This window comes from Dermacentor albipictus, chromosome 4 (assembly GCF_038994185.2).
Source record: "Dermacentor albipictus isolate Rhodes 1998 colony chromosome 4, USDA_Dalb.pri_finalv2, whole genome shotgun sequence".
In the NCBI taxonomy this organism is placed as follows: Eukaryota; Metazoa; Arthropoda; class Arachnida; order Ixodida; family Ixodidae; genus Dermacentor; species Dermacentor albipictus.
Window position 1 is genome coordinate 71,681,096 of NC_091824.1, and position 15,667 is coordinate 71,696,762.

At 41.3% G+C, this 15,667-nt stretch overlaps 1 protein-coding gene and 1 long non-coding RNA gene across 2 annotated transcripts in view; one reads left to right on the top strand and one right to left on the bottom strand.

Annotated features, from left to right (window-relative positions):
• The window catches only part of LOC135902069 (uncharacterized), a 55,776-nt gene extending 54,528 nt beyond the window's left edge, over positions 1 to 1,248 (bottom strand). Inside the window, exon 1 of the mRNA XM_065431974.1 lies at positions 548 to 1,248. Within this exon, the coding sequence (XP_065288046.1) occupies positions 548 to 599 (52 nt within the window). The 5' untranslated portion in view covers positions 600 to 1,248. The remainder of the gene's footprint in view (positions 1 to 547) is intronic.
• LOC135902070 (uncharacterized) overlaps positions 1 to 15,667 on the top strand; it is a 750,038-nt gene that overhangs the window by 130,875 nt on the left and 603,496 nt on the right. The window lies entirely within an intron of this gene.

The window sequence follows — 15,667 nt, forward strand, 5'->3', positions numbered from 1 at the left end:
GGCAAGAGGTGTCGCTTTTGTGAGAAGTAACCACCTCCTAAGAACACCAGGAAAAGATTACTTATTGTACGTTGGTTCGATGCACGTTAATTTAGGCTATGTCACTTTATGTATTCTGCAGGTGTTTCGTTTCATGCAAATATTCATCAGGTTACGTAAGCAGAGGAATGTTAGTCGAATCGTTGGCTATCGGTGTTGCCTTAGCATGCAACGAACTGAACACGTGACGGGCATATGTTCACATGTATCTTTTTCTCGGTTATGCTATGCTGCGAGTGAATTTTATTTGATCCCAATTTACAAGCCGCCCATTTTACAGAATTTCAGCTTTGTTAGGCAGGTGATGTATTTTGGGACCTAACTAATGTATATAAATATAGCCTCCTTCAGTATGATCAGAGCGTTTATTATTTGAATAAGTATTTTACAACGTCATGTCAAACACCTGACCAAACCCATGACCTCTATTTGGACATTCTTCGGTAAGCAGCCTATCATGTGTGGCCAATGCACAGGCTAGCAAAACCTAGAGTCCCGCACAACTCACCTGCCAAGAGGAGCGCGACGAACGGGAACACCAAAATCAGCTGGAACTTCATCGCCAGGCTATGTTTCCAGGGTGGCGTGACTATTCCTCCAAGCACTCAAGAAGAAGGGTCATTGCCACTTCCGGGTCCGGAACGGGACAGCGCATTCTTTGTATCTCATCCGGTGAGCTGGAAGTGACTTCACACTCCTGCCAGGCGTATTCCGTATCACCCAGGTATCGAACTGTTTCGTGTCGGAGGCAACTCAGAGATGTAACCAGTGGAGCGTAGCGTAGTCGCAGCAGCCCATCATCGCGAGCCCAAGTGGGCGTCGGTGCCACTCGCCCTGTAGTTGCCCTAGAGACAGAACTCCGCCCGAGTGAGATGAAAGAAACGGGCGACGCATCTTCGACCGCAGTCTGGCGCTCACTCGTGTTCACCAGCCGGTCGCAGCTTCTTTTCAGAGCAGGCGAGGGCCCCACGCGGTCTCGCAAGCGGTGCGTGACGTCACAACCTCGCCGACTGGGCCCAGGTGCCCCCTCGCGGACCGCCTCGGAGCGCGAAGCCGCCGACGCTTGCGGTTCCTCGGGTCCCGTCGAGCGATTTCGCGGGTTGGGCGGACAAACTAGCGCCGCTCAATACGGCGTTGTCAGCGGCCGTTCCCAGATGATTGCAGCGAAAGTGCGCTTTGCGCTCCCCTAACAACTCAGTTCAGCTTTTACTTCTCCGTTGTCAATGTAAGGACTATCGATTACGCTCATTTTAGCTTAACAATGTCCGTTCATTTTTCGGTGTCTGAAGGTCGGATTCAGTTTTATAGTGCGTAACTGACTCCCTTATGTGTGCATTGATGATATCGCTGAGGCGAGCACTATTTTTTTCATCTGGATCAATATATTTAAATATTACAACCACGCAGCGCGGTGAGACTGCTAACTTGAAACGAGAATCTTATCATTGCTAAGAAAAACGGCAAGGAATGAAACGTGATCATTATTGTAGGAAGGATTCGGCGGATCTAAGGCGTCGAACAGCGCGCAAGGCTCAATAATCTGTGAACAGCATTTCAAAGTACACTTTCTTGGCAAATTTCAATCTTGGCATCGTCTTCTTTGACCAGGAGAACAATGCATAAGCAGTCTGTATTTTTAAAGTATGGTGAACTGTAGCGGTTTTCTCCATGAGAGGTTGTTGGTGAGACCTCACAGTCAGCATGCCATGAGCATTATTTCCCCTTCTCACAGTTCCCGCATACATAGGCAGTATCTGTGTGAATCGATGTGTTGCCGTGTCCGCCATGTCCTGAAAAAGTAAATGCATTCTTGAAAAGAAAGCATCAAACATTCGGGGCTACTTGCTCTAGAATCAGCCGCGAAGGAAGCAGTCATAGCATTTCCAATAAGTTCGGTAATGTTGAAGCTGCTCCGACGAGTTATGCAGCCAGAAGGACTTGCCTGTTTTACTGCAGATTAATAACCTATTATTAAGTGTATTCATGTTTGCATTCAAGTTTTCAAAACAGCAGACAAAGTGACATGTTGCCTAATGCACGTGTGAGCTTTCGGACTTCGTTGGTTCGACCATTAGTCTGGTCGAATGCACGTGAGGCTAGTTGTAAACACATGTACGGTCTTTTGGGTGGGATAGTATTTTTGCAATCGCGTGTACGTTAGCTAAGTACTTTTCTCTTCGTCCATTGAAGTGTTAATAGCTGCGTGAAAGGAAGCAATGGGAGTCCGCGGCGTTGTATTTGGCTTAGGCTGCAGCGGAGGCTTTTTCTAGCAAGGCACAACCTATCACTACCACCTACAGGCAGGGATTACCTCGAGGCGGCTGTCCCGGGATTTAGGTGCTGTAGCTTCTTAAAAGCGCTGCTGCGGTAACTTAAATGCTCCGAAGGGAAAGAGAGAAGCTCGCGCGAACGAGTGTGCCTATAATCCCTCTCCTAATCCACAAGAAATGTAGGCCACGTAAAGGCCCTAAAATAGATGTCGTCAAGCTTAAATGACTCTTAGAAGAACGCAAAGTTACTGTTCGATTCATGATGTCTAGTTACTATTGCAATAAAACAGATGAGACGTGCTGGAGGCATAGCACAAGTGCTTAATCGCAACTGAAACAGGATATTTAAATATGCACAGATATGCACGTAGATTAAGTAGATGCCCGTGCGGTTCGATAGGACGAAAAACGGCAACAGCTTATGATGAAAAAAAGTATGGAACACCGAAGCACGATGTGATCAATTTACCTATGAAGAACGGTATTGATATTATAGTTCCACAGATGAATGTCTCAAATCAATATCTACCATTTTCTTATACTATTGGAGGCCTCTGGAAATTTTGTTCTGAACTGGTTATTACATCCTTAAGCTATTTGTTTGATTTGTTATTCTCATAATTTGTTTCAGAAACCAACTAAATGGTAACTAAGGTGTGCTAAGTTCAGATATTATGAGAACTTATTTTGCAAAATAAGTAATGATCCCAGGAGAATTTGGAACGAGGTTAGAAATATTTGCGGTCGAATAATACAAAACCACGTCCCTAGCATTCTAGCTAACACTAGCGGCCTTGGCTACAGAGAGCTTGCAACTGAAATGAACGATTACTTCGTTACTAGTTGTGGTTACGATGAGATATGTGATGACGATGGTCCAAGGTTATCGATAAATGACCGTGGTTTACCTAACTCCATAGTTTTGCATTCTATTTCATGTCGTGAGACTGAAGAATTAATAACCAAGATTAAAAACAACTGTGCGGCAGGACATGATGACATCAAACCTATGCCAATAAAATACGTTGCTGATGTGATATCGCCCGCGCTCTCATACATTATTAATTTAACTTTCTCTACTGGAGTTTTTCCTGATCAATTGAAAATAGCTCGTGTGTGTCCGGTTTTCAAAGGTGGTAATGACAAAGAAATTGCAAATTATCGGCCAATATTGGTGCTTCCGATACTGTCGAAAGTGTTTGAAAGTGCTATTACTATCAGATTCAAAATTTTTAAAGAAGTATAATATCATAAGTAAGGCCCAGTTTGGCTTTCAAAAAGGCAAATCCACCGAGCTTGCATTACTCGATATTAAATTTGAGATACTAAATAATTTCGAGTCAAAGCTTTACACGCTGGGACTGTTTGTAGATTTCCGTAAAGCAGTTGATACTGTGTGTCATAGCATTCTTCTAGAAAAACTTAATAATTACGGCGTCCGGGGTATTGCCAATAGATTACTACAAAATTACTTGAGAGACCATTACCAATATATAGTTATTGATCAGAAAAAATCCTCGCATGCTAATGTCAACAAACGTGTCCCACAAGGATCTATACTCGGTCCACTCTTATTTATACTTCACGTAAATGACCTGTGTCACATTCCAGATTCTCCTAAAATAATTATGTACGCTGATGACACTAACATTTGTTTTACTGGTGCTTCAATTTCTAACCTTGAAGGAAGTGTAAATACCTATCTATGTAAACTGTCTTGTTGACTTAAAATAAAGAAGTTACGGCTAAACGCGAGTAAAACTAAATACATATTGTTTGCACCTATCAATGAGCCACGGAATATAAGCCTAAATGTTTCCTTCGAGGGCCAGACGCTTCAGCAAGTTAAGGTTCAAAAATTTCTGGGCGTATGGTTCCAGGAAGACCTGTCTTTAGCATTATAATTAGCATTATATTTAGGCAAAAGCGCTGGATGTGTGTACAGGTTAAGTCGATTATTACCACTTTCGGTCAAGAAAGCGGTATATTATACGCTATTCTATTCCAGGCTTAGGTACTGCGTGTTGATTTGGGGCACAACAACAGCATAGTATTATACCACATCACTCACATTACAAAAAAAAATGTTCCATGAATATTTGAGGGATGTTATGGTCAGCCGCAACGTCTCAGCACGCGTCCACTATTTACAAAACATTTCATATTGCGAGCTAACCAAATACACTATCTCAAGCTTTTTCTGCGTATCCAAAATTATAAGCTACACCCCAGGTACAGTCCTTCTAGATGTGTTCAATATTGCCGCCGTACACAAAGTATAAGAAAACCAAAAATCAGAACTACCTACAGTCGGCTGCATATTCCTCATCAAATACCCAGTCTGCTTAATAAACTTGGCAACATTTTAGACCTATTTTAACAAATTTCCAAAAATAGGTTTAAACAAATTCTTCTTGAAAATTGCATTGAATATGTTTAATTACTGTTTAAGTGTTGATTATAACCTCCATGTGTATTGATTTTTTTTTGTCTTACTCAATGTACACTGCGTTTTATTTCTTAGCACACATTGTTTCTTTTTTTTTTGCTGCTTGTCACAATATATGTATGTCGATCTGATCGTTTCTTTACTCTGTAATATTTGTTTTTTTGTTTTTTTATATATATAGAGACAAACTAAATTGTTCAATGGTTATCTTATGTCTGCTTATGCCTGCTTGCTGAACCGAATCTCGGAGCAAAAGCTTCTGTCAGGATGTATAGCCTTTTGCTTTTGCTTCGATTTCTGTTGATGCACAGAAAGAAATCAATAAATAAACCTAAAACCTCAACCTTATAAAACCGGGATCTACCTTGACGTTCTGCACTGGGATGCCAGATGTGATTTCTCCAATACTTTCGTGACCACCGATTCTCTCTGCGACGTATGTGTTTTTTAGTTTTTACATGTGCCAAGCATCTACAGCGACTTTCCTGTTTCCTTGATCAGAAAATTCTGTGTTTGCAAGACATTTTGCGTAACAGAAGATTGCAGGCAACGCAACTGCTTTTTAGTTTTCTAAAATTGCTTTTTAGTTTACTGTGACATGGCGTATACGGAAACAATTAACGTTACTATAGTTTACGAAACGCTTCCAAGCGCAATTTTCAAGAATTATAGAAAATTGGGAAATTGTAATATTACTAGCAACACAGCTCCTCATGGGGCCACAGAAGAGATTAAGTGATTTCTCTCCCGCTATTAGACACGAACTGTGCTGCATTATAAAAATGACTTATGTCAATTTATCTAGAATGAAGGGCATTGACCAATACGCCCCGCGCTCTGATCTACGTTATATTCAAATATTTACGGAATTCAGTATTTCATTACTTTTGAATAGAAACACAGAAGTCCTTGTGTGTCGATGGCGGCTTGGAACCACCTGTGCTAAATATATTACATGCACTTGCCTCGCCGAAATTCTCCCCGTATGATTGTGGCCTTGATGCGGCAATTCCAAGAATTCCCGCATCAGAATTTAAAGAAAGGGGGTTAACGAAGGAGAACATAGAGGAAGATAATTGTTCTTGGTAATTGAAATAAAGAAATGATAAATTAATGAAAATGAAAGTGCATGAAAAAACAACTTGCCGCAGGTGGGGAACGATTCCACGTCTACACCTTACGCGTGCGATGCTCTAACCAAATGAGCTACCACGGTGCCGTTTTCCCATCCATTTTCTAGTGTATTTATGTTTTACTACTAGAACTAACCCTGGGAGTGTTAGCCAGTGCCACCACTCACAAATCTTGGCGGCGGATGTGGAACATACTTTCTGCCGCAGCGTCACGAGTGCGTGATCTTTCTGAGAGGAGGCAACTAGTCAGTAAACCCACACATGCTACCCGAAGGCATCAATGTGAGTTGTGAGTGGTGGCGCTGGCTAGCACTCCCAAGGTTTGTTCTAGTATTAACACATAAATACCCAAAAGGGGGATAGGGAAACAGCGCTGTGGTAGCTCAATCGGTTAGAGCATCGTACGCGTAATGCAAATCGTTCGCCACCTGCGGCAAGTTGTTTTTTTTTTCGTCCACTTTCAATGCCATTAATTTGTCATTTCTTTAATTCAATTAGTAACAAGAAATAATTTCCCCTATGTGGTCCTTGGCGTCTTTGTTTGTTTGCTTCTTATGATACTCATCAGAATATGTAACGCGTTAAGTTAAACCATTGCTAATGGCACCAAATGCACCAAGAGATTATCGGGCTCGTAACAAACGATGTCTGTGACAAAACGTGCTTTGAAAATATTGGAGGAACATCCTAAGCACGGCAGGCGTCCTTAGGCACAATGAACGGATGAAAAAGGCATTTCTTTCTCAAAATACTTTTTTTACTGCCACCATGTAGGTTATGTCATCTTGTTTTTAGTATCGTCTCTTTAAGAATATTTTTTGCCATTGTGTTCTTAAGAGATTTTTATGTGTTGACATCGCTTAATGCTCATTAACTATTATTGTACAAGTCATTTTGCAAATCCATTTGTAAGTGCACAAATTTAAACTTGTAACTGTACCAATAGCCGGTGCCATATTACGGCGTCAGCATCATTTAACACGGAAATAAAAGTACACTTGTTTTCTTGTAATGTCTACTAAATTAGAATACATTCATCTGGTTGCTTCTATGCCAAAGTTCCACCTTATAATCATATCGTGGCTTTCGCTCCTAAAACCACAGAATTGAATTTAATACAATGTTAAAAAGACCTTCTGCACTATCAAGAAACAACGAATTGATTGGTTTGACATTCGTATGTTAACAATAGAAATTACGACCTCAGGTATCAAAATACCAGTACCTAGTTTCTACATTATATACGACTTTACGGTATGATCATCTTTAAGATTTAGGAAGTTTATAGGATCGCCTGGGGCAGATTGCATAATTCTTCTCCTTGAGCTGGAATATTCTGAGAGGCACACATTGCCAGCACGAAAAACTGAAACCCAGCTTCAACTAATAAATCAGCTTTGACTCATTAGCTCAATAAATAGGCACATATAGTAATTGACGAATTGTAGCCGGTGACCTTGCAAGACGCATCCACTTGAAATGAATTTCTTGGGTTGCGACAGTTTTGAGAGATTTCCTAAAGTGTGAGACGAGATACACGGGCGTAGCAGTTACTTTTGTGCTTGAATGGATAAAAGACCGTTTCGCTAAAAAAGTAAGTGGAACAGCAGTGTATTTTTACGGCAAGCTTGATGATGCGTATCTCGAAACTGGCGTCATTTCGGAAATTAATTCCAAGTCGATACACCTGGCCGACCCGCTGGCTACAATTCGTTAATCGCAATATGGGCCCTGAAGTAAATAAGGCGGAAGATAATTAGTGAATGTTTGTTAGTTATTTGAATGTGTTTTCTGATTTCTCGCGCAAGCAATGTATGCATCTCAATATTCCTGCCTGAGTATTAGAATGATGTTGTCTGCAACAGACTAGTTTTAAAAATTCCATAAACTTTAAAAATGATCACCCTGTACACCAACATCTAGCAACTGAACCCTTCGTTCATATGTTTCTGAACTACGTTCACCCGCCGTGGTTGCTTATTGGCTATGGTGTTGGGCTGCTAAACACGAGGTCGTGGGATCGAATCCCGGCCACGGCAGCCGCATTTCGATGGGGGCGATATGCTAAATCACCCATGTGCTTCAGTGCACGAAAAAGAACCCCAGATAGTCTAACCTTCCGGAGTCCCCCACTACGGCTTGCCTCATAATGAGATCATGGTTTTAGCACGTAAAATTACAACATTTTTTTTCTATAATGAGGAAAGTTTAGGACTATGTTGACCGCTGAATGGACAAGCAGATGAACGCAATGGGTCGAAGTCCTCTTTAATTTCCACAGACGCTCTTTTGCTATGACAAAATTATATACGGCAAGAGGAAGCCACCATTAACGGAACGTAACCCGTACGTTAGTCAGATGAACATCTAGGCCCCGATTCGTTATTGCGCCAGAAGCCACCGCACCGGCGTGATCACAGCAATCGGCAATTCGGTGCAACGCACGCTATAAGAATGTAAAATGAAACGGAACGTTGTGAAATGCTGGCCATACGGTCTGTAGTTGCTCACAAGAACAAGACCAATTCTCTGGGAAAGTAATTTATCGCTCGCGGAAGTTATCAAAGGCTACATTTGAGTTTCTACGCTTCCACTGTGGTCTCGCATATACGATGAAGATGCATTTTCGATTGCCACACTGCCAGACTTGCATTCGCTAATGACTCTGCCGGTTCGCTGACTTGACCGGAGAACGTTTTGCTTTTACGAACTAACTCTGACGCAAGAACTGCTTTGCCGACAATGGCCCTTATGAACCCGGTGCCAGTATGGCTGATGAATTTCCGCTGCGCACCCACGGTAATTGCCTTCAACTGTGGCGCACCGTGAGACAGCTGCCTCTGCTTTTACGTTCCCGTGGGGGAGGAGCTTGGGGCCGTTGTCATCGAGAACGCTTGTGTCAAGCTGCTGACTGGTGGCAAGGCCCTCATTGTGCCAAACTCTTTCGCTGCAGGGCAAAAACCATCGGCCTTGAGAGGGGCTGTCGCTTCCGTACCCAGGAGTCGCAGGAGTGGCATTTTGGCAGCGGCGACACTCGCTGTGTTCAGAGCTTCGTAGGGTATTAAGTGACAACTGTGCCAGCCGTACTCTACCACAGTATTGAAATTCCCGCGCTTTGTTTGCGGGTTATCAAGAATAAGATCATCTTGCGACGCGCCGGTTGTCAGCGAGGACCAGTGACATAGCGGCTGATCTGCGCCTTGTATCAGTGGCGTAGCGGCATGCACGCAGCTCCTCGCGTTTCGGCAGCGCCGACAGTGTAGGCAGCACGTCTGACCATTCCTTTTGTACATTCGATGTTTACTTTACACATAAATGACATAGTTTACTTTATACACCAGCATATTTGTTTCGTCTTCGTCAGGGGCCGATATCTTTAAGCTAATGTCGTTTTAGACGAATCAAGCACGCAAACATCTAGCAACCAATTAAGGATAAATGCGAAAAAAAGAAAGAAAGGCTGTGATGTTTCATTCTATGTGTACGCATGTTTCTGTAAAACGTAACCTTGTTTTTTGCTGCTCAGAGGTAGTGCTAGCATTTTTCAAAGCCACTGCAATGGGATGACCCTGCCAACGCAACACTACAAACGTTAGGTTTATTAACAGGAATTTTGAATCTGAAACCACCTTTTCATTTGAAAGTCAGTAAAATTGTAGATTTATATTGTCCTGTTTGCTTCGTGTCTATCCTAGGGTCATTTGACTTCGGTAACTACTACAGAATCGATGCTCTCCCACCAATTAAAAGATTTTTGAAAATAATTGAATGTGCCAATTCTGCATACAATTGCCAAGGTTCTTAAAAATTTCAGAATGATTAGAGCACAAGATATGTATGAGTACAAACTGCTGAGTGAATATCGCCTGAATTATTGACCGTCATAATTCTATCTTCATGGGTTAGTAAATCTCCATCCGAAAGAAGTATCATATAACACAAGAGCAACAGAAATATGAACTGTTCCGTATTGTAGCAGTGATTATGACCATCGAATGCTCCACAACGTCGGCGTTTACTAAATGACTGTAAAAAATGAAATCGATATTTTCGAAATAAAAACGATATGACTTGTACGCGTTCTTTCCAGCCTAAGATTGACCTCTAAGGCGCTCTTTGACTTGTATTCGCATATATTCCTAAATGCCACTTTTAGAATGCGTACATTGTAACATTGTAAGGAAGCATTGTGCTGATGCATCATGCTAATATGTTGTATGCGAATACACGACGCTCTGTGTAGAGTAGTAACTAGCGATGTGCTTAATGTGATCGTTTCTTCATAATCTATGAGAATGTTGTTTATTTGGTAGTTTGCCAAAGCGTGCGACAATGTAAACAAAATGGATATGCCTCTGCTGCAGTGCAGTCAGTATAGGGGTGAATGTCTCCCTCAAGCCATCCTTGAATTACTTTTCCCATCGCCTCCGATCGCATTTTTTGTAATAAATAAATAAATAAATAAATAAATAAATAAATAAATAAATAAATAAATAAATAAATAAATAAATAAATAAATGAGAAATAAACCAAACAATCAATCAGTGAATCTATCAGTCCTGCACAGAATGAAGCATCAGTGACCATGGCGACAAGAGCAAGGTTATACCTACATCTGAGAGCCATCCATCGGAGCCTGCGGGCAAAACCGTGACTGCGCTCATTTCCTGAAGATCCTTCCACAAGAATGCGCACACTGATTGGTTACTGCCGCGTGCGAGACCCTACTGGAGTGGTCTTCTGTTCAACAGAGGCTCCAGAAATAACCAATTTTTCAAAAAAAATTGTTTTAGTAGGAGTAGTAAGAAAGCTTATTGATCAAAAGGGCAGGCGAAATCTTTGTCCTCGGCGGGTGGCGTCCTCAGTTTACGATGACGTGCATCACGACGGTCTGCCGTGCCCTATCCCCCAGGGCCGCCTAGCCCTCATGGTCGGGGCTGGTTAGGCGGTCCTCACTGTTCAACGGTCGGTTCCTGTTTGGCCTGCACGTCTGTGATGTCGGGTTCCCATATGCCAGGGAACAGGGTGTTGCGCAGCATGCACTGCTAGCATTACTTGTTGTAGCTCGTCGGGTATGTTCTGTTTTGTAAATATATTTCTTTACAGTTTTTCATCGTCCATGCCTCACTTTGCCTGTACCGTCATCTGAATGCCGCCTCGTTTCTAAGAACAAGACTCAGCGAAAACACGTTCACAGGTTCCCGCAAGCCGTTGCGGGAACAAAACAAAACATCGTTACCTGATTTCTCAACCAGCGTAGATTACATCATAAGCTGAGACCGATAGGAACGAGAACGTAACAAAGAGGTTTTCAAGTAGTTCGATAATTCAAGTAGTTGGTGATAATTAGTCTGTACGACTAGCGCTGACCCATCATTCTTGCTCGTTTCAAAGGCTTTTCAACTGACGCTTCCTCTGGTGGCGATACACAACTTCGCCATTCGAGCTATGTGGCGTTGACGCCGCGTTTTCTAATGACGGATTCATAGCAGGTTGTCATAACGTACCGCTAAACAAAGTGCTACCCTGTGGCTTAGAAATAAAAAAAAGTGAACCGAAAGTTCAAAGAAATTCTTGCCCATTTTCTCATCACGCTGCACAAGTTAATCTGCAAGGGCGCGTTACTAGTGGGCAAAAGTCTCTACATGTTTACTCACGCGTTCTTACGTTTGCGAATAGCAATAAGGCGTTTAAATTGCCTCGATACGCAAGATCGCATGCATAAGCGAGAGCCAAGGTTCGTGCATCCAGAACTATATTTCTATAGTACTTGCGACTCACAGTTTGTGTACGTATATAATATATAGTCATATTATAAGAAGCCAATAAACACTGGCACCAAGGACAACATAGGGGAAATTACTTGTGCTTAATAAATGAAATAATGAAGCGATAAATATAATGGAAATGAAGTGGATGAACAAACAACTTGCCGCAGGTGGGAACCGAACCCACAACTTTCGCATGGGTTCGGTTCCCACCTGCGGCTAGTTGTTTTTTTCATTCACTTTAATTTCCATTAATTTATCGTTTCAATATTTCATTTATTAAGCACAAGTAATTTCCCCAATGTTTTTTATTTTATTTTTTTTATTTATTTCATACTGCAGACCTAAAACAGGTCCAAGCAGGGTGGTTAAACATAACAATATTACAATGCATTATTCAATCAAGTGAGGTGGTAAGATACAACAGGAATGCAATGAGTCAATCAATTGAAACAGGCAACAACGCGTTATTCCAGTCTGTTATAGTTCGGGGAAAAAAAGAATACTTGAATACATCCGTCCGTGCAAAATAAGGTGTTAGTGAATTGGGATGATGGTGTCGAGTAAGCCTAGACGTTGTACTGAACAGATACGATGCAGGATTAATTGATAAGTCTCCATTAATAAGCATGGTAAGAAATCGAATTCTTAAGTGTTGCCTTCTCTGCTGAAGGACTTCAATGCCATTATCACGCATTATTCGTGAGGGGGAATCATAGCGAGAGAATTTAGAATATATGAATCGTACGGCTTTTTTCTGTACCCTTTCGAGACATTTAATATTTTGTTTAGTAAACGGGTTCCAAACAACACATGCATATTCAAGTTTAGGTCTAATTAATGAATAATAGGCAAGCAGTTTTACATTGGGTGGGGAATTTCTAAGTTTATACCGCAAAAAGTATAATTTACGCAAGGCTGAAGAACAGATATTATCAATGTGTAAATTCCATGATAAGTTGTTAGTAATTGCGACGCCCAAATACTTATATTTTGTTACTTCCTGTAAGGCCAACGAACCTAATTTGTAACTAAAGGTTAGTGGAGCTTTCTGACGAGTGAAGCGAAGAAAGACAGTCTTTTCAGCGTTAAGCCGCATTCCCCATGTTTTGCACCAATCAGTAATGCCAGTTAGAGAAGCATATAAATCAGTTTGATCATTGGTTGAAGTGATTTCCCTAAAAAGCACACAGTCGTCAGCAAACAACCTAATTTGCATGCTGGGATGGATTGAAGTAGTAATATCATTTATATAGAGTAAAAAGAGCAGTGGCCCTAGGACACTTCCTTGAGGAACTCCCGAAGTGACCGGAAGACAGCCAGACTGTTGCTGATTAATTTCCACGAACTGGCGGCGATTTGTTAGGTAGTTTGCTATCCATGCGATTAATATTTCAGGGAGCTCAAAATGTTTAAGTTTTAGTATTAATTTGTCATGTGGAACTGTATCAAAGGCTTTGCTAAAATCAAGAAATACGGCGTCAATTTGACCATTTTTATCGAGGCATGAGGCGAGTGAATGAATTACGGTGACAAGGTGTGTAACTGTTGAATAGCCTTTTCTAAATCCGTGTTGAAAATTAGACAGTATCGAATGTTTATCTAGAAATTCGTTAATCTGATTGGCAATAATATGTTCAATTAGTTTGCAACATGAGGATGTTAATGATATTGGCCGGTAATTTTCTAACAATGAACAGTCGCCCTTCTTGAATACGGGTACAACTCTGGCTACCCTCCAGTCATCAGGTAATTTTCCAGCAAGCAACGAAGCATGAAATATAATAAGAAGGAACCTTGCAATAGTTTCAGCATAACGTTTCAAAAAAATGTTCGGAAGGTTGTCAGGACCGCAAGAAGATTTAGTTTTTAAGTTAACTAGCATCGAAACTAAGCCAGGGTATGAAATAAAATTAGCTTCGGATGGGTGAAACGTTTTGTCTGTAGGTGAACTAATGCGAGAGTTAGAAAATACACTATGAAAATAATAATTGAAGTGACTCGCAATTTCCCTGTGATCGGTAATGATTGAACCATCGATGCAGATTTGTGCTACTGGCTTCATTTTTTCGCTCAAGTAATTCCAGAACTTTTCGGGCTGTTCAACAATAAAGTTTGGTAGTACTATATTGAAATAGTGTTCCTTCGAGGTGCATACTGCACGCGCAAGGTTTTCTTTCATTTCTTTAACTCGATCAGGTTGTAAACGTGTTTTCTTTAACCTTTTTATCTTGCGGGTCATATGGATAATATCACGTGTCATCCACGGTGTTTGCTTGCGGACTAATTTGTACTTATCAGGCACAAATTTATCAATACAGAAATTACACATGTTCTTAAAACGGTGCCAGAGTGCTGTCACATCACTGTCGCTAAAGTCGGTGAGACATGTTTGCATATGTTCTAATATGGCTGCATCATTTGCGCGTGAGTAGTCCTTCAAGGAACGCTTCACAGGTTTTTCAGATGGGGTGGAAGAGACTATGGATACATCGATACTGACAAGTAGATGATCAGATATGCCTTCTACAACTGCAACGGTATATTCACTTAACATTCTGGGCGAAAATACCAGAACAAGCAAAGATTGCCAAGGTCCTTGCACACGTGTGGGTTCCTGAACGACCTGAATTAGGTCATGCGTTAGCATTATGTTAAGCATGCTGTTTAAATGTTTATTGTTCCGTGAAAGTGCTTGCAAACGCTCCCAATTGACGTCAGGTAAGTTCAGGTCACCCACAAGTAACAATTTGCTTGACTGGAATTGGGACATGCTTTCTTGTAGGTTGACTAGATATTCAGGTGATGCATCGGGAGGTCTGTAAATTGCGTACAAAAGGAATTTGTGACCCCAACATGTGATTTTTATGCACAAGCATTCAAGACTTTTATCGTCTTCCAGTAGAACAGCTTCTATATGGTGTTTAATAAGGAGTGCAACACCGCCTCCCCTAGAATTCCTATCCTTGCGGAATACTTAATAACAAGGTGGGAACACATCCTCGTCACCTATTTCGGACCGCAGCCACGTCTCCGTTATAACAGCAATGTGTGGGCTGTGCTCTAATAAAGTAATTTCAAGATTTTCTGTTTTGTTTAGGACGCTGCGAGCGTTTAGGTTAATAATACGCAAGTGTTTGTCGCATTCTTGGGAGGAGCGTCAGGTTTCTTGCTGCGAAGAGCGTTTATTCGTTATTTTTACGCGCATGTTCTTTGTCTCATCCCAGAAAAAAATATCTTTATCAATCTTAAGTTTATCATGAATCAGGCTCACTTTTTTACCCTCAAGTTTCTCAGCTTGCGCGCTGTCCCACAAAAGCTTCCTTTTTTTAGTGTAGCTTGTGAGTAATCGTTCCTAATGCTTATGCTCGTTCCTTTAAGTTTTTTACAGTTATCAAATATCAGTTTCTTTTCATTGAAATCTTGGAGATATATGATGACTGGACGGTCAGTACCTTTTCGGCCAAGTCTGTGAATGCGGCCAATGGAATGGCACTCCACTTTCAACTTATCTTTAATTACTTCAGTGATTATCTTTTCCTTAAGCAGCGCTTCAGTTTCATCAGGGATGTCAGTTATGCCATGAATAATTATATTTGACCGCCTGTTTCGGTCTTCCAAATCTGTTAATTTTTTTGTCTGGAAATCAATAACATGCTCCAGTGATTTAAGGGTGGTTTCAACCTGATCATCATGAGCAGGAGAAGCTTCTGAAAGTTTTTCTTCAATTTTAGCGAGTATTCGTTGAAGGTTACCAATCATTTTATCGGCGTTAGCTAGTTGAGCTTTCATTTCGGAAATGTCAATACGAATAGTATTTTGACCCTCTAGTAATTGTTCAAACAGCTCTTTCTGTGTTGGACCAGGGTTGCTCTCAATGTCGCCACAAAGAAGTAGCTTACAAACATGAACACACTCATAGGCTAGATCGAGACATTTCCGTGGGCACGGCAGGACAATAATGCTACGACAATCGCTGCGCAATGAATTGCCGTAAGGACTACTGAC